Here is a 19,109-nt window from a genome sequence, read left to right on the forward strand (position 1 = left end):
TGCTGATACCTGCCTACAGACAAAAGCTAAAAAAGAAGCTCCCACGCTGAGGTCTGTCCAACGCTGGTCCGACCAAGCTGACTCCACACTCCAAGACTGCTTCCATCACGTGGACTGGGACATGTTTCGTATTGCGTCAAATAACAACATTGACGAATACGCTGATTCGGTGTGCGAGTTCATTAGAACGTGCGTTGAAGATGTCGTTCCCATAGCAACGATTAAAACATTCCATAACCAGAAACCTTGGATTGATGGCAGCATTCGCGTGAAACTGAAAGCGCGAACCACTGCTTTCAATCAGGGCAAGGTGTCTGGTAACATGACTGAATACAAACAATGCAGCTATTCCCTCCGTAAGGCTATCAAATAAGCTAAGCGTCAGTACAGAGACAAAGTAGAATCCCAATTCAACGGCTCAGACACAAGAGGCATGTGGCAGGGTCTACAGTCAATCACGGACTACAGGAAGAAATCCAGCCCAGTCACGGACCAGGATGTCTTGCTCCCAGGCAGACTAAATAACTTTTTTGCCCGCTTTGAGGTCAATACAGTGCCACTGACACTGCCTGCAACGGAAAAATGCGGTCTCTCCTTCACTGCAGCCGAGGTGAGTAAAACATTTAAATGTGTTAACCCTCGCAAGGCTGCAGGCCCAGACGGCATCCCCAGCCGCGCCCTCAGAGCATGCGCAGACCAGCTGGCTGGTGTGTTTACGGACATATTCAATCAATCCCTATATCAGTCTGCTGTTCCCACATGCTTCAAGAGGGCCACCATTGTTCCTGTTCCCAAGAAAGCTAAGGTAACTGAGCTAAACGACTACCGCCCCGTAGCACTCACTTCCGTCATCATGAAGTGCTTTGAGAGACTAGTCAAGGACCATATCACCTCCACCCTACCTGTCACCGTAGACCCACTCCAATTTGCTTACCGCTCAAATAGGTCCACAGACGATGCAATCTCAACCACACTGCACACTGCCCTAACCCATCTGGACAAGAGGAATACCTATGTGAGAATGCTGTTCATCGAGCTCGTCATCAAGCTCGAGACCCTGGGTCTCGACCCCGCCCTGTGCAACTGGGTACTGGACTTCCTGACGGGCCGCCCCCAGGTGGTGAGGGTAGGTAACAACATCTCCTCCCCGCTGATCCTCAACACTGGGGCCCCACAAGGGTGCGTTCTGAGCCCTCTCCTGTACTCCCTGTTCACCCACGACTGCATGGCCACGCACGCCTCCAACTCAATCATCAAGTTTGCGGACGACACAACAGTGGTAGGCTTGATTACCAACAATGACGAGACGGCCTACAGGGAGCAGGTGAGGGCCCTCGGAGTGTGGTGTCAGGAAAATAACCTCACACTCAACGTCAACAAAACTAAGGAGATGATTGTGGACTTCAGGAAACAGCAGAGGGAACACCCCCCTATCCACATCGATGGAACAGTAGTGGAGAGAGTAGCAAGTTTTAAGTTCCTCGGCATACACATCACAGACAAACTGAATTGGTCCACTCACACAGACAGCATCGTGAAGAAGGTGCAGCAGCGCCTCTTCAACCTCAGGAGGCTGAAGAAATTTGGCTTGTCACCAAAACGCACTCACAAACTTCTACAGATGCACAATCGAGAGCATCCTGGCGGGCTGTGTCACCGCCTGGTACGGCAACTGCTCCGCCCTCAACCGTAAGGCTCTCCAGAGGGTAGTGAGGTCTGCACTACGCATCACCGGGGGCAAACTACCTGCCCTCCAGGACACCTACACCACCCGATGTCACAGGAAGGCCATAAAGATCATCAAGGACATCAACCACCCGAGCCACTGCCTGTTCACCCCGCTATCATCCAGAAGGCGAGGTCAGTACAGGTGCATCAAAGCTGGGACCGAGAGACTGAAAAACAGCTTCTATCTCAAGGCCATCAGACTGTTAAACAGCCACCACTAACATTGAGTGGCTGCTGCCAACACACTGACACTGACTCAACTCCAGCCACTTTAATAATTGAAATTGATGGGAAATGATGTAAATATATCACTAGCCACTTTAAACAATGCTACCTTATATAATGTTACTTACCCTACATTATTCATCTCATATGCATACGTATATACTGTACTCTATATCATCGACTGCATCCTTATGTAATACATGTATCACTAGCCACTTTAACTATGCCACTTTGTTTACATACTCATCTCATATGTATATACTGTACTCGATACCATCTACTGTATCTTGCCTATGCTGCTCTGTACCATCACTCATTCATATATCCTTATGTACATATTCTTTATCCCCTTACACTGTGTATAAGACAGTAGTTTAGGAATTGTTAGTTAGATTACTTGTTGCTTATTACTGCATTGTCGGAACTAGAAGCACAAGCATTTCGCTACACTCGCATTAACATCTGCTAACCATGTGTATGTGACAAATAAATTTGATTTGATTTGATTTGAAGCAGATAGTTGATTAGAGACTGTCGAATAGGGAGTCAATGCATATTAACAAGGAATACATAGAAGAGTATAAAAAATGGACAATTCAAATGTCACATATAATTGGAAAGGGGGGGGTGGACTGCTGGTAGGTGTGGACAACACAACAAGGAACATACACGGTCCAATTCCTCATTAAGCCTTTGGCGGTGTAGAGTTTTTAATTAGACGATCTATCGGTCTTCACACTAGAGAAGGCGCTCATCTGTACTGCGGTGTCTGCAGCTTGAGAAACCACGGTCAATGGCACAGATCAGTCACAGAATGATTGTAGTTATTTACCACGTTTCTGTGCTGAACTAGGTTGAATATTTGCTTAATGAAAACTACAACTCCCCTCAGCCCAGCATCCCACATAGTTCCTTACTTGATTTCTCTCTAGAGAAACTGCATGTTAAGCTCACTCCTATGTAAATGGTAGATTATCGGACACCAAACAAGAAGGTCTGATTTCATTATTACTGAAACAGGATACAAGTGGAAAACATAAAGAACCAGTCCATTAAAAAAAAAGATAATATGTACATGTATGTAGGGGTAAAGTGACTATTCATAGATAATAAATAGAGAGTAGCAGCAGCGTAAAAAAAAGGGTCAATGCAAATAGTCAGGGTGGCCATTTGATGAACTATTCAGCACTTATGGCTTGGGGGTAGAAGCAGTTAAGGAACTTTTTGGACCTAAACTTGGTACTTTGGTATCTCGCGCTCGCCCCTCGTTTCCTGTAGTCCACGATCAGCTCCTTGGTCTTGCTGACCTTGGAGGAGAGATTGTTGCTCCGGCATCACACGGCCAGGTCACTGACCTCTTCCCAGTAGGCTGACTCATCATTGCCGGTGATCAGGCCTACCCCCATCGTGTCGTCAATGAACTTGATAATGGTGTTGGAGTTGTGTGTGGCCACACCGTCTTGGGTGAACAGGGAGTACAAGAGGGGACTAAGCACACAACCCTGTGGGGCCCCTGTGTTAGGGGTCAGCGTGGTGGAGGTGGTATTGCCTACCCTCACCACCTGGGGTCAGTAAGTTGAGAATCCAGTTGCAGAGGGAGGTGTTTAGACCCAGAGTACTAAGCTTGGTGGCAAGCTTGGAAGGGATAATGGTGTTGAACAACATTCTCATATAGGTATTCCTCTTATCTAGGTGGGTGACGGTATGGAGAGCAATTGAGATTGCGTCATCTATGGATCTGTTGGGGCGGTATGCAAATTGGAGTGGGTCTAGGGTGGCTGGATGGCAGAGTTAATGTGTGCCATAACCAGCCTCTCAAAGCAATTCATGATTACAGAAGAGAGTGCTACAGGGCAGAAATCATTGTGGCATGAAGCCTTATAGTTCTTAGGAACAGGGATTGATTGTGGGGATTACAGACTGGGACAAGGAGAGGTTGAACATTCCTGTGAATATGCCTTCCAGCTGTTCTCTGAGCATGCTCTGAGAATGCGCCCTGGAATAACGTTGGAGCCCGCGGCCTTGCAGGTGTTGACCTGATTAAAGACCCTTCTCACGTCGACCTCGGGGATCAAGATCACCCAGTCCTATGGGTCAGTGATGGCCCTCACACCCGGCTTGATGTTGTTGTCATCGTCAAAACATGCATTGAGTTCGTCTGGTAGAGAGGCATCGTTGGGCAGATCACGGTTGTGTCTTCCTTTAAAATCCGTAATAGACTGAAGCCCCTGCCACATGCGGCGGGTGGTGGAGCCTGTGTAATGTGATTCCACCTTATTCCTATATTGTCCTTTTGCTCATTTGGTGACTCTGCAGAGGTCATAGCGGGCCTTCTTGTACTTATTCATGTCTTCGGCCGTAGCATCAGGGTAGTCTATGATAGCTCTGTGTGCGGTAGCTCTGCTCTTTAGTTTAGCACGAACCTCAGTGTTAATCCAGGGCTTTTGATTGGGGAAGCAGTGAACTCTCACTGTGGGTACAACGTCACCAATCCATTTTCTAACGAAGCAGGTGACAAAGGTGGTTAGCTTGTTGATGTTACAGACGGAGTCTCGAAACATATTCCAATCAGAGCTAGCAAAGATGGGGCGGCAGGGTAGCTTAGTGGTTAGAGTGCTGGACTAGTAACCGGAGGGTGACCATTTAATGTTAATTTCTCCACCATCAGCTACCTCCAATGTTGTTTTAGAGAATTTGGCAGTGTGTTCAACCAGTCTCACAACTGTAGACCACAGCCAGGACCTCCACATCTGGCTTCTTCACCTGTGGGATCAGCTGGCTGGGGGGGGGGTGCTGAGGTGTATTTCTCTCTGTAATAAAGCCCTTTTGTGGGGAAAAACTAAGTCTGATTGGCTGGGCTCCCCAGTGGGTGCAGCTAGGCCCTCCCAGGCCCTCCTATGGCTGGGTACCTGCCCAGTCATGTGAAATCCATACATTAGGGCCTAATGAATTCATTTCAATTGACTGATTTCCTTATATGAACTGTAACTCAGTAAAATCGTAGAAAATGTTGCATGTTGTGTTTATATTTTTGTTCAGTATATATTATAGTAAGAAGAATATAAATGAGCTTAGCTGAATAAAATGGAACATTTATTTTTCCCATTCCCGTGCGAGAGTGCACGTATATAAAGTGGCTATGTTGAGCGTAAAAAATGTAATTTGAAACAGGACTTATACACTAGATTTAGGGTAATTTGGCAACTTTAGTTGTGAATGATACAAACCTTAGAATCAAAACTTATATGGGCTGCATGATGCGATTATAGGCTATTGATGATTTGAGAAAGCCTGGAGAAAAAAAAAGTTTGCACTCTGTACCTTGTCTCAGGCTATATTTAAGCTGTTCTCTCATCAAGTGATCATATTTTCACCCATCAGACTATTCTCGATTTAATCTTGTCTTTACTAATATGTAACATTTGTTTTGATTTAGAATGGCCCATTATCAAGTGGGCAGGATCGGGCACAAGACAAAAAGAATAATTGTCATCCGTATGCACTGGAATAGCGAATGGAGAACACTTCCCCGTCAGTACATTTTTCACTCACGTCAGGTCGGCTACTCCGGCAATTTCGCTGTGCAACAGGTGAGGTGAGTCTTAAAAATACATACTGTTTTGATGATAAGTGTTTGATGCGATTTGAGTACTAAACCATTAGCAACCTGATGATCGTCAGTGAGTTGGTACAACTAACGCATGCCCAGAGTACAGATCACCGTAACTCAATGGTCACGTAGAATTTTACTGAGGTCATGACTCGTGACTGCTGGTGTGGCGGTAACACAGTCACCGCAACAGCCCTAGCCATTAAGCTTTTAGTACATAACTGCCAGTCTCACAAGCTCACAGAAAGCCAATACTAAGTCCACTATGTCCACAGCAATGCTACAAAGCTAAACAATCCACGGAAGTACATCTAAACCATGGCAACAACATAAACGCAGATAGCGACGTCTCTATCAACCTTCAACTTCAGGAAAAATATGAAGCATCAGATGAGTGGTTTATTATATTTCCCTGCAGCAACCGTTTACCTTGAGTTACAGGCAGGAGTCCTGGGGTAGTTTTAATGAAGCAATAGGATTGGCTGTGCCTGCTCTTTGTGGTTATTAGCGGCATACAAGGGGGTGAAATTCATTTTCTCCTGGGACTCAGTATAAATAGTCAGGATAGAGATGTCTCTATGGCAACAAGCTATTCAGCCAACATAACACCTGAATGAAAACGAGAGAGGGACAATACTGCACCCTCCAAAAAACAGACAGCCCCTCTTAATACTGGTAATGTCTTTATGTGTGAACATATACAGGGGTGTCACAAACTATATCACTTTTTGTTTTCTTTGACGCTGTATAGGACCTGTCATATTTCCAAAGACATTGGTGACAACTGTTATCGTGAAGGACTGGAATCTTCCCACAACCTGGAGCTAGATTTGTCCCAGAAGGATCCTAGACATGAGAACTATGACCCCCATTACATTGTTGCAATCCTAATGAAGTTCTGCTTCTACTACCACAGTCAGTGAATAAAAGAGGGAATCTAAGTCTAAGCAAGTACCATCACTCCTCAATTTAAAAAAAATGCAGTAAACAAATTAATTGATAACGCTGCTTCATTTTACAGTAATTGATTAATTAAACAATCTCTTCATTTATTTTAGAAAAACACATTAATGGTGTTTTGCCTGACTCTCTGAAGAGACAACCACTATTTCAGAGCGAATGCTCATTACACCTATAGCTGTAACCAGGCACACTTTTGGTGGCAGACTCATCAAAGCTGCATGTGAGGGAAGCTTTTGATGTGTTTCAGAGGAAAAGAAACAAAGTGATTTTTTTTTTTACATATTCTTTGTGGCTAAAGAAACACAATGCATAATGTCTGTCCTTTGAAAGAATCAATGTAGCTCGAATCCATTCAAGCTAAAACAGTAAGGATTTGAGCCGATTTTGACATGTTGTTTCAGCTAGACTGACTCATTGGGCTATTTACACAATGAAATCATCTTCTCTTTTTGAAAGTATGAACAACGTCTAGAAAAACATGTTGAAGTCTTTGTGATGATCTGTGTGTGTGCGTGTGCAGGTGGGTTGTGTGGTTACACAGACCTAAATGAACGCGTGGGAGTGCTTGAGTGGGTGCATTCACTACGCTCTAAACCTTCCCCGAAAAACTAGATTTGAAATATAAAAACAATTGAAATGAATGCTGTGCATGAAATAGCCTAATCAGATTTGTTTTCATCAACAGCTGCTACTCTTACCATTTACATTGGCTTCAGAGCAACAGAAATATACAGCTGTCACTACAAGGAACTATGGACATGACAAGATAATGGCTACATTTGCTTTCAGTCATGTTTCCATACTAATCTGACTTTACTTATGTCAAAAGAAATTGATTTGCCTAAAGGTGCTCTAAAATAAATATGCCGAACAGCAATTCCAGGTACACCCTCCTTTTTAAATGATTAATCAAGTGTAAAAATAGAAAGTGAATCTCCTCAAGATAGACATGTTAATCTGTGTGTGTGCTTAAGTTCTCTCTCTGTGTTTGACAAAAGCAGAAATGTAACCTTCAAAGCACAACAAACTACTCAGAGGCTGTTATCAGTATCTCGGAGGTGGAATTAGTCAAATCGACCAGTGTGTTTACCTGGCATTAATTCATAAGAGGGGGAATCATTTGTCCGATTCCATGCCGGGTGGATATTCATAATTGTTTCAAAACAAAGCTCAGAGAATGAAAATGTGTACTTTACATGTTAATCGCCTCGGCTCAATTCACTGCTGCTGAAAGGCCAATAGGTTTGATTTACTAAGCTTGGATAGGGATTTCTTCTTACCTTCTGAAAATAACATGTGCAAATGCTTAGCATATCAGGTCCAGGGAGTATATGGCAGATAAGCCTGTGGACAGTTATGGTCAAGCTTATAACTGAACTCAACTATGGTGTAGAGTGCTTGGGCGACCCACTGTCTCCATTATACTGGTCAGACTTACTCTTGACGGTGGCGGTCCTGGTGCAGTTGTAGAGGATGGCCAGCTCCCCAAACACCTTCCCAGGACCCATGGTGCACAGCTTCATGCTCTCCTTTGTCACCTCCACCTTCCCATCTGCAAGGAAAAAACGACAGAGCAGAGCACACTTTCTCATTTCCCCCGCTGATGCACGGTCCGTGAAAGTGATCATGACAAGCTGGAAATGTCACCGTGCTGCTCCGTGCTGCTGTTACCCAGATTGGGGAGAAGTCAAAGCTAATGCACTACAATAACATTCTAAATTCATTACTTAAATGGGACATGAGAGAGGGATCACAGCAGAATGGTATGCAGACTCCACAATAATGGGCTCAGGGGGGAAATGGGACACTGGCTAGGAGAAAAATATAGGGGAAAGGGAATAGCAAAACAGATATTAGTTTTAAATCATTACGAAGTGACAGATGGGGGAGATTGAAAGTATTGCTGGAACGTGAGGGAATGAATGTCGCTGAATGTCCAGCAGAGACCTGCAGGCTCCAAAATCCCCATATCTGCATTGATGTATCTGATTCTGGCAAGTGGGCATTTCACCAAGCAGCAACAACTCACAGTTTACAGACTGGCGCCAGATGAAGGACTGCCATTCTCTAATCACAACAGATGGGTCATTCCAATCCCTCATTGGTCATTGGCCACTCATTGGTCATGAGTGTTTGAACAATACATCGTTCTCCTAACGGCCGGAGGTGTAACATGCATTTACATTGAAGACTTTTAGCACCTAAACGGAACTAAAGGGTTTATCACTGGGGTGGTACCCTAAAAAGGCATATTTCCCAGCATGCTTTACTTCAGGTTAAATTTTTTTCTAATTGCATTTCATATTTGTGTTTTTGCATGTACATAGAATGATTGATTCATCTTATGCTCCACAATGATAAATAACGTACATTTTTCTAAACTAATCCAATTAATAAGTTATATTTTTTGTGCCCATAACGGTTGTTCCAGATTAAACGGCTTAGATAGTCTCATCACAAAGTTCCTTGCCCTGGCAGTCATTATGAATAAATACAAATTCCAAATGTTGAATATCCTAATTCTGTCTGGATTCCAATAGGAATTACACATCACTTTGCAAGCCAGCATAATGTGACTTGCTTGTAAGGGTTGCAAAATCATGTTTGGAAGTTTCTTGGAAATGGGAGGGAAACTTTGACATTGGGGGGTATTGTAGACCAGTGACAAAATATCTCAATTTAATCCAAGTCAAGGGGTGAGAATACTTTCTGAAGGCACTGTAATTCATACCATTCCACCAATTCCGATCCATTCTTTACCACGAGCCCATCCTCCCAAATTAAGGTATCATCAACCTCCTGTGGATTAAGCTACATATTTTCTTACCTCTACTCTCTCTTATCTTTTGTTTTACACCTTCTTAATTTTACAATCCTGGTTCCATTGTGTTCACTGAACACCATACATTTGCGAAATAACTTGAGCCTTTCCTTCCAAAAGCACCTCTGGTGTTTTTGATTTGAGGCCAGGGCAGATAAAAAAGAAAGGCAAAACACTGTTGATGTGGTTTGATGGTACCCTATGGTGCACTGACTACAGCTGTGTGAAATTGATCTAAACATTGTATCTAGGCAAACGCAGTGTGGAACTGACCCAAATGGTGACAGCATCAACAGCCTCTCTTCCATCTAAGGCTTCTGGAGGGAGACATCTTCTCCAGCACTGTTGGCAGCTCCTTTATCAGCTGGAGAATGAAATGTACACAGATCTACTCCCTTCAAACAAGTTCTGATATTATCTTGACTGTTCTGTAATTCACCTTCAAAAAACAAAATGTGAAAATGGGCCATAAGAATTTACTGGGGTTTTTAAAATGACAGCACAACACCTGCGCCTGCAAAAAGTAATGGTCTTCACACACGGAGCGAGTTATCTCACTCTGCCAGCCCACCTTCCCCCCCCAACACTTGTATTAGATATCCATCATCCCCTGACAACTTTATCTGTGATGGAGTGGCAGCACAATAAGATAAACGGGATGGAGGACACGGAGGACAATCGGATACAGTGTTTATCTCAGAGTCACGTTTGCATTTAAGTCCACGCTGCATGATGGCAGGGCATCACAATGTTCTGTATCAGTCATCGTTGTATTTCCTGCTAGAAAAGCATGGGATTCATTTCCTTCTCAGGAAAGTCTGTTTAACTGTGTAACATCATGAAGGGCATGAATAAGAGCAGACAAAATCTGCCTCTAGTAGATAATAGCCAAATCGACTAGATAGGTATTTTAATCAAACTTCTGTCACTGAATCCTCCAAATAATACTACACTACTACGCTACTACACTAGAGGGGACAACTGGTGTAATAACCCCATGGGTATAGAAACTAGGCATTTACAATGGGTACAATTGGAACTTGTTGAGATCTGTCTAACTCATTGTCCATGATCACTAATGGGATTAATACTGTATCAGTAGCAAATTACCGCTATTTCAGTACCTCTACTGTAAGTCCAAAAACACAGAGTGAGAACACATTTAGTAGAGAGTCACTCATAAACAACCCTGGCAGCAATCTCAGTGAGAGTCTGAAGATGCTTTCACACAGGGGAAAGATTGCTCAGGGCATCCCGTGGCGCTGCAGTAAGAGGAACCCCAGATAGAGTCACACATGAAAGTGCCTGTCTGCTATATCTGGAGAGAGTTAATCTAGGAGCAACCATTGAATCGATGGCCCAGCCATTCATACTCTCAGTGTGCACTGCAGTCAGGCATATTGTACTCCTCCCGCCGCTCCTCACTCCCCCATCGCCAACGACTAGATCTCTAGACGATATAGACCAATCACAGAGGAGATACTGGTGGTTGGGTAATGGGGGACCACATTCTATTACCCCACAATACAATGCAGGCTTCATCTTGAAGGCTTTTATCAGTGGACTAACAGAGCCTCGGGGAGGGAGCCCTGGTAGTTACGAGAGAAAATGAAACTGTCTTTGTGGTGTTGAGATGCTTTAGTGTGCCATCCGTTGTGGTTACGCTTATAGCCTACCTATTCATGTGGGACAGTTAGCTAATAGGACCCCTGACTTCAGTCTGATTGAGAAATTAATCACTGTGGGTGGTCAGACTATAGCAGCTAGGCCTAATGGTTTTATCCACCAAGGAAAGGCTCACATCGACCAAGCAGGAACCATTTCATGTTCTTAGAACCTTGGATTTTTGATGAGATTCCAAATATAGGACTATGACAAGAAACATTTTACAACTCAGGAAGACGAAGGCATAAATAGATCGAATCTGTTAACCAGAATTTGTTGGTCTGAATCCTCTCTGACACATTATTGAGGTGTTGCGTGAAACAAAAAAGGGAAAGCTGAAATACACAGCAGAGTGAGATAATATCTGGATCTGCGCCTGTTTTGCACACATGCAAACTACATCCAGCTCGATTCAAATGACGAACGCAGCAACAATGACCTAGTAGAAGAGACAGCTATTGTATAGCAGGCATCCAACAGCCCTGCTAAACGGGGTCAGTCTCCGGCCTGCCGCTATGTGACTGCCAGGCGTCATGACACACATTGGCAGCGCTACACACCTGCACAAGGCTTGTCAACTCTTTGCTCCGGCTGTAATGAAGATGTAAGACCTCTGACAGCCAGTGCCACTCGCAGGTGTCACCATGCAAGGCCATGGAAGCCACGCCAATGGTGTGTCCACTGTTGAATTGAATTCAGTTCAATACACTTTAGATTACAAATCGGCAGACTCGATAGCCTTGGTTTCTCAAATGATTGCCTCGCCTGGTTCACCAACTACTTCAGGGTGTCAAATCGGAGGGCCTGTTGTCCGGGCCTCTGACAGTCTCTATGGAGGTGCCACAGGGATCAATTCTTGGGCCGACTCTCTTCTCTGTATATATAAATGATGTCGCTCTTGCTGCTGGTGAGTCTCTGATCCACCTCTACGCAGACGACACCATTCTGTATACTTCTGGCCCTTCTTTGGACACTGTGTTAACAACCCTCCAGACGAGCTTCGATGCCATACAACTCTCCTTCCGTGGCCTCCAACTGCTCTTAAATACAAGTAAAACTAAATGCATGCTCTTCAACAGATTGCTGCCTGCACCTGCCCGCCCGTCCAGCATCACTACTCTGGACGGTTCTGACTTAGAATATGTGGACAACTACAAATAGCACGGTGTCTGGTTAGACTGGTTAGACATCTCCAATCCAAAGTTAAATCTAGAATCGGCTTCCTATTTCGCAACAAAGCATTCTTCACTCATGCTGCCAAAAATACCCTTGTAAAACTGACCATCCTACCAATCCTCGACTTTTGCGATGTCATTTACAAAATAGCCTCCAATACCCTACTCAATAAATTGGATGCAGTTTATCACAGTGCCATCCGTTTTGTCACCAAGCCCCATATACTACCCACCACTGCGACCGGTACGCTCTCGTTGGCTGGCCCTCACTTCATACTCGTCGCCAAACCCACTGGCTCCAGGTCATCTACAAGACCCTGCTAGGTAAAGTCCCCACCTTATCTCAGCTCGCTGGTCACCATAGCAGCACCCACCTGTAGCACACGCTCCAGCAGGTATATCTCGCTGGTCACCCCCAAAACCAATTATTCAATTGGCCACCTCTCCTTCCAGTTCTCTGCTGCCAATGACTGGAACAAACTACAAAAATCTCTGAAATTGGAAACACATCTCCCTCACTAGCTTTAAGCACCAACTGTCAGAGCAGCTCTCAGATTACTGCACCTGTACATAACCCATCTATAATTTAGCCCAAACAACTACCTATTCCCCTACTGTATTTATTTATTTATTTTGCTCCTTTGCACCCCATTATTTCTATTTCTACTTTGCACATTCTTCCACTGCAAATCTACCCTTCCAGTGTTTTACTTGCTATATTGTATTTACTTCGCCACCATGGCCTTTTTTTGCCTTTACCTCCCTTTATCTCACCTCATTTGCTCACATCGTATATAGACTTATAGACTCTACTGTATTATTGACTGTATGTTTGTTTTACTTCATGTGTAACTCTGTTGTTGTACGTGTCGAACTGCTTTGCTTATCTTGGCCAGGTCGCAATTGTAAATGAGAACTTGTTCTCAACTTGCCTACCTGGTTAAATAAAGGTGAAATAATGAAAAAATAAACAATGTGATTACAGAGCAATCAAAGAAATAGAATGTAACTACCTGTTAATTACATGTCAATAAGATGTTTCTCCTAAGTGTTACAGTGTTATTACACGGGTGTTAAAGCAACTTCAAGCGTTACCATGGTAATTGTTGAAGAGAAAACACACACCAGGGCCCAACCACTCACTATGTGAGCAGTAAAAGTAAGCCAGCTCCCATGTGCCCTCTGACCTCTGTGTATAACAATCAGCTTACATTATGGTCAATGTTTAATCAACCATGTAATAACCACCATGACAACACTCTCGTTTATTATCAGCTAATTCGTTTGCTGTAGTGGTTGTAAATACCTAATATTGATTTGTTGGCGACATCCACCATGCTCTTTTTTTATCTGTTGAATCAATCAACATAATAGACTGTTGGTGTCGAAATACCAACAAATCAACAGGAGTACGATCATGTTGTTGAGGCGACACACAGAGCGATAGTGTATTTGGGGATGTCACCTGCAATAAATCCTATGTGAGTAATGTTACCATAATTGCTCAGTCACTGACTGCAGCTGCCACAAACTCACACATCTAGAATTTTTCTAGTAATTCCAACACTGACGCCAATGTCCCCGATTTCCATTTCAAGACCTTCATAGATATTGGCAGTGAAATGTCATCTGCATATTCACTCTGCATGTATCCTCATTGGCATTGGTGCAATATCTGCCAATAATCTGCCAATTACGTAAGTGTATGGGCTTGTTATTAATACACTTAATTACAGCATAATTTCCTCAACAGAAAAGAAGATAGTCACAGTTACACTACATGGCCAAATCTATGTGGACACCCTTCAAATTACTGGATCCGGCTATTTCAGCGACACCCGTTGCTGATAGGTCAGTTCGCCAAAGTTCTGCCTGCTAGAGCCACCCCGGGCAACTGTAAGTGCTGTTATTGTAAAGTAGAAACATCTAGGAGCAACAACGGCTCAGTCGCGAAGTGGTAGCCCACACAAGCTCACAGAATGGGACGGCTGAAGCGTGTAACACGTAAAAATCGTCTGTCCTCGGTTGCAACACTCACTACCGAGTTCCAAACTGCCTCTGGAAGCAACGTCAGCACAAGAACTGTTCGCCGGGAGCTTCATGAAATGGGTTTCCATTGCCGAGTAGCCGCACACAAGCCTAAGATCCTCATGCACAATGCCAAGCTTCGGCTGGAGTGGTGTAAAGCTCGCCGCCATTGAACTTTGGAGCAGTAGAAACGTGTTCTCTGGAGTGATGAATCACGCTTCATCATCTGGCAGTTTGATGGATGAATCTGGAATTGGCAGATGCCAGGAGAACGCTACCTGCCCAAATTCATAGTGCAAACAGTAAAGTTTGGTGGAGGTGGAATAATGATCTTGGGCTGTTTTTCATGGTTCGAGCTAAGCCCCTTAGTTCCAATGAAGGGAAATCTTACAATGACTTTCTAGATGATTCTGTGCTTCCAACTTTGTGGCAACAGGTTCGGGTGAAGGCCCTTTCCTGTTTCAGCATGACAATGCCACCATGCACAAAGCGAGGTCCATACAGAAATTGTTTGTCGAGATCGATGTGGAAGAATTTGACTGGCCTCCACAGAGCCTTGACATCTTTGGGAGGATTTGGAATCCCCGACTGCGAGCCAGGCCTAATCGCCCTACATCAGTGCCCGACCTCACTAATGCTCTTGTAGCTGAATGGAAGCAAGTCCCCGCAGCATGATGTTCCATCATATAGTGGAAAGCCTTCCAAGAAGAGTGGAGGATGTTACAGCAGCAAAGGGGGACCAACTCCATATTAATGCCCATGATTTTGGAATAAGATATTCGACGAGCAGGTGTCCACATACTTTTGTCCATGTAGTGCTTTTTTTGTGTGCAAATAAGCCTGGTGGCAAGGCTTATATGCCAGATGTTCAAAAGTCAAACATTTCAAATGTCACGTTCATCCCTTATTGTGAATGAGCCAAGTCAATAGTAAATTACCTTTGAGGATAATGGCATATATTCAAGCACAAATAAGCAACGACAGGGAGGCGTAGAGTTCATTCTGGACAATTGTGTGTTTACATACACCAGAGGCTACAATGAAATCAATTTACTGAACTCCCTCTCTGCAGTCAATAGGCCATTAAATCCACTCACAAAGCCGCCCTTATGGGGGGCGTCTTCGTTTACTGATTGTGACTTGCCAATGGGCAAAAAAAGAAGAAGAAGCAAGTCAAGTAAACCTCCTGCTGTCAGGTAAATGGCTTCTTTCTCTATGTACCAAAGAGAAGAGCCATTTACAAAAGCTCTTCTTTGATGCTTTTGCTATACAGTTACATTTGTTTTCCTCCTCTTACATTTGTTTTCCTCCACCTGTCTCTCCTTTAACCTCCGTCAGTAGCAGTGAGTGGGTAAAATCCATGGGAAAACCAATTGGGAAGAAAAGCCATATTACAACCTATGTGTTGTGATAATTGCGTTGTTTGCTATATAACCTGTTAGTTCATATGCATTGACACCGTGATACTGTATACAGTGCCTTTGGCCTTTGGAAAGTATTCAGACCCCTTGACTTTTTCTACATTTTGTTAGGTTACAGCCTTATTCTAAAATTGATTAAATTGTTTTATTTGCTCATCTATCTACACACAATATCCCATAATGACAAAGCAAAATGTTGCTAATTGATTAGAAAAACAAACAGAAATATCACATTTACATAAGCATTCAGACCCTTTACTCTGCACTTTGTTGAAGCACCTTTGGCAGAAATTACAACCTTAAGTCTTCTTGGGTATGACGTTACAAGCTTGGCACACCTGTATTTGAGGATTTTCTACCATTCTTCTCTGCAGATCCTCTCAAGCTCTGTCAGGTTGGAGGGGGAAGCGTTGCTGCACAGCTATTTTCAGGTCTCTCCAGAGATGTTTGATTGGGTGCAAGTCTGACCTCTGGCCGGGCCGCTCAAGGACATTCAGACACTCGTCCTGAAGCCACTCCTGCTTTGTCTTGGCTGTGTGCTTAGGGTCGTTGTCCTTTTGGAAGGTGAACCTTCGCCCCAGTCTGAGGTCCTGAGTCCTCTGGAGCAGGTTTTCAACAAGTATGTCTTTGCTCCGTTCATCTCTAACAGTTCCTGCCGCTGAAAAACATCCCCACAGACTGATGCTGCCACCACCATACTACACCGTAGGGATGGGGCCAGGTTTCCTCCAGACGTGACACTTGGCATTCAGGCCAAAGAGTTCAATCTTGGTTTCATCAGATCAGAGAATCTTGTTTGGTCTGTACCTTTCCAAATCATGTCCAATCAATTTACCACAGGTGTAGAAACATTTCAAGGATGATCAATGGAAACAGGATGCACCTGAGCTTAATTGTGAGTCTCATAGCAAAGGCTCTGAATACTTACAGTTTGGACACACTTACTCATTCCAGGGCTTTCCTTTAATTTGACTATTTTCTAATAGTGAAGACACCAAAACTAAGAAATAACACATATGGCATCGTGTAGTAACCAAAAAAAGAGTTAAACAAATCATAATATATTTTATATTTGAGATTATTCAAAGTAACCACCCTTTGCCTTGTTGACAGCTGTCGTGTCTGTGACTCATCAAATGTGAAGACTTATTTCATCAAATCAATTCTCTATGTGTAATTATTATTACGTGACTAAACTAATCACGTAAACTTTAATTAACTAGGAAGTCAAGGCACCACGGTAAAATGTTGATAGTAGAGATGCACAATATATCGGTGAACATATCGGAATCGGCCGATATTAGCTAAAAATGCCAACATCGGTATCGGCTCGATGTCTCGTTTAACGGTGATGTTCAAAACTGGTGTCAAAGCTGACGTGGATACCTACTGTATATAACTAAGCACATGAAGTAATGATGCCACATAAAATGTTGCACTACACGTGCAACACAGCATTCCTTGCCTAGCCCACAATGTCTGCTGTGTGGATCGAGCAGTCATTTGAAAGAGTAAGAACATTTCAGCAAGACAACTCAGGAGCCAAATCCATTAACGCCAAGATAATGGAATTCATTGCCGTTGCCAATCAACAGTTCTCTGTCGTGGCTGATGTTGGCTTTCGCCAACTGGTCGAGCACCGGTACACACATCCCGCTCTCCCCTCTACGAGAGAGAGTATGCTGTAGAGCGGACCCACTGTAACCTGATCCTTCAGATCGTCACAGGAGAGTTATGACACAGCTTTGCACACTCTTGGCATTCACTCAACCGGGTTCATGAGGTAGTCACCTGGAATCCATTTCAACTAACAGGTGTGCCTTTCTTTCCTTCTTAATGCGTTTGAGACAATCAGTGGTGTTGTGACAAGGTAGGGGTGGTATACAGAAGATAGCCCTATTTGGTAAAAGATCAAGCTCATATTATGGAAATAACAGCTCAAATAAGCAAAGAGAGACAACAGTCCATCATTACTTTAAGACATGAATGTCAGTCAATGCAGAAAATGTCAAGAACTTTGAAAGTTTCTTCAAGTACAGTCGCAAAAAACATCAAGCCCTTTGATGAAACTGGCTCTCATGAGGACCGTCAAATGAAAGGAAGACCCAGTGAGACCTTTGCTGCAGAGGATAAGTGCATTATCCTCTGCACCTCAGATTGCACCTCAGATTGCAGCCCAAATAAATGCTTCACAGAGTTCAAGTAACAGACACATCTCAACACCAACTGTTTAGAGGAGACTGCATGAATCAGGCCTTCATTTTATTTTTTATTTCACCTTTATTTAACCAGGTAGGCCAGTTGAGAACAAGTTCTCATTTACAATTGTGGCCTGGCCAAGATAAAGCAAAGCAGTTCGACACATACAACAACAAAGTTACACATGGAATAAACAGACATACAGTCAATATTACAGTAGAAAAAGTCTACATACATTGTGTGCAAATGAGGTAAGATAAGGGAGGTAAGGTAATAAATAGGCCATGGTGGCGAAGTGATTACAATATACCAATAAACACTGGGGTGAATGATGTGCAGAAGATGAATGTGCAAGTAGAGATACTGGGGTGCAAAGGAGCAAGATAAATAAATAAATACAGTATGGGGTTGAGGTAGTTGGATGGGTTATTTACAGATGGGCTATGTACAGGTGCAGTGATCTGTGAGCTGCTCTGACAGCTGGTGCTTAAAGTTAGTGAGGGAGATATGAGTCTCCAGCTTCAGTGATTTTTGCAGTTCGTTCCAGTCATTGGCAGCAGAGAACTGGAAGGAAAGGTGGCAAATGCAGGTGTTTGGCTTTGGGGATGACCAGTGAAATATACCTGCTGGAGCGCATGCTACGGGAGCTTCTATGGTGACCAGTGAGCTGAGATAAGGCGGGGCTTTACCTAGCAGGGTCTTGTCGATGACCTGGAGCCAGTGGGTTTGGCGACGAATATGAAGTGAGGGCCAGCCAACGAGAGCGTACAGGTGCAGTGGTGGGGAGTATATGGGGCTTTGGTGACAAAATGGATGGCATTGTGATAGACTGCATTCAGTTTGTTGAGGAGAGTGTTGGAAGCTATTTTAAATGACATTGCCAAAATCGAGGATCGGTAGGATGGTCAGTTTTACGAGGGTATGTTTGGCAGCATGAGTGAAGGATGCTTTGTTGCGAAATAGGAAGCCGATTCTAGATTTAATTTTGGATTGGAGATGTTTAATGTGAGTCTGGAAGGAGAGTTTACAGTCTGACCAGACACCTAGCTCTTTGTAGTTGTCCACATATTCTAAGTCAGAACCGTCCAGAGTAGTGATGCTGGACAGGCGGGCAGGTGCAGGCAGCGATCGGTTAAAGAGCATGCATTTAGTTTTACTTGCATTTAAAAGCAGTTGGAGGCCATGGAAGGAGAGTTGTATGGCATTGAAGCTCGTCTGGAGGTTAGTTACCACTGTGTCCAAAGAAGGGCCAGAAGTATACAGAATGGTGTCGT

The 19,109-nt window shown here is 43.7% G+C and overlaps 1 protein-coding gene across 4 annotated transcripts in view; it reads right to left on the reverse strand.

Annotated features, from left to right (window-relative positions):
• LOC135523830 (cGMP-dependent protein kinase 1) overlaps window positions 1-19,109 on the reverse strand; it is a 163,501-nt gene that overhangs the window by 81,046 nt on the left and 63,346 nt on the right. For all 4 annotated transcript variants that reach the window (XM_064950769.1, XM_064950768.1, XM_064950767.1 and 1 more), the window contains exon 3: window positions 7,965-8,078. In XM_064950769.1, coding sequence (XP_064806841.1) covers window positions 7,965-8,078 — 114 coding nt within the window. The remainder of the gene's footprint in view (window positions 1-7,964; window positions 8,079-19,109) is intronic.

The sequence above is a fragment of the Oncorhynchus masou genome, chromosome 31 (genome assembly GCF_036934945.1).
Source record: "Oncorhynchus masou masou isolate Uvic2021 chromosome 31, UVic_Omas_1.1, whole genome shotgun sequence".
NCBI classification, from domain to species: Eukaryota; Metazoa; Chordata; class Actinopteri; order Salmoniformes; family Salmonidae; genus Oncorhynchus; species Oncorhynchus masou.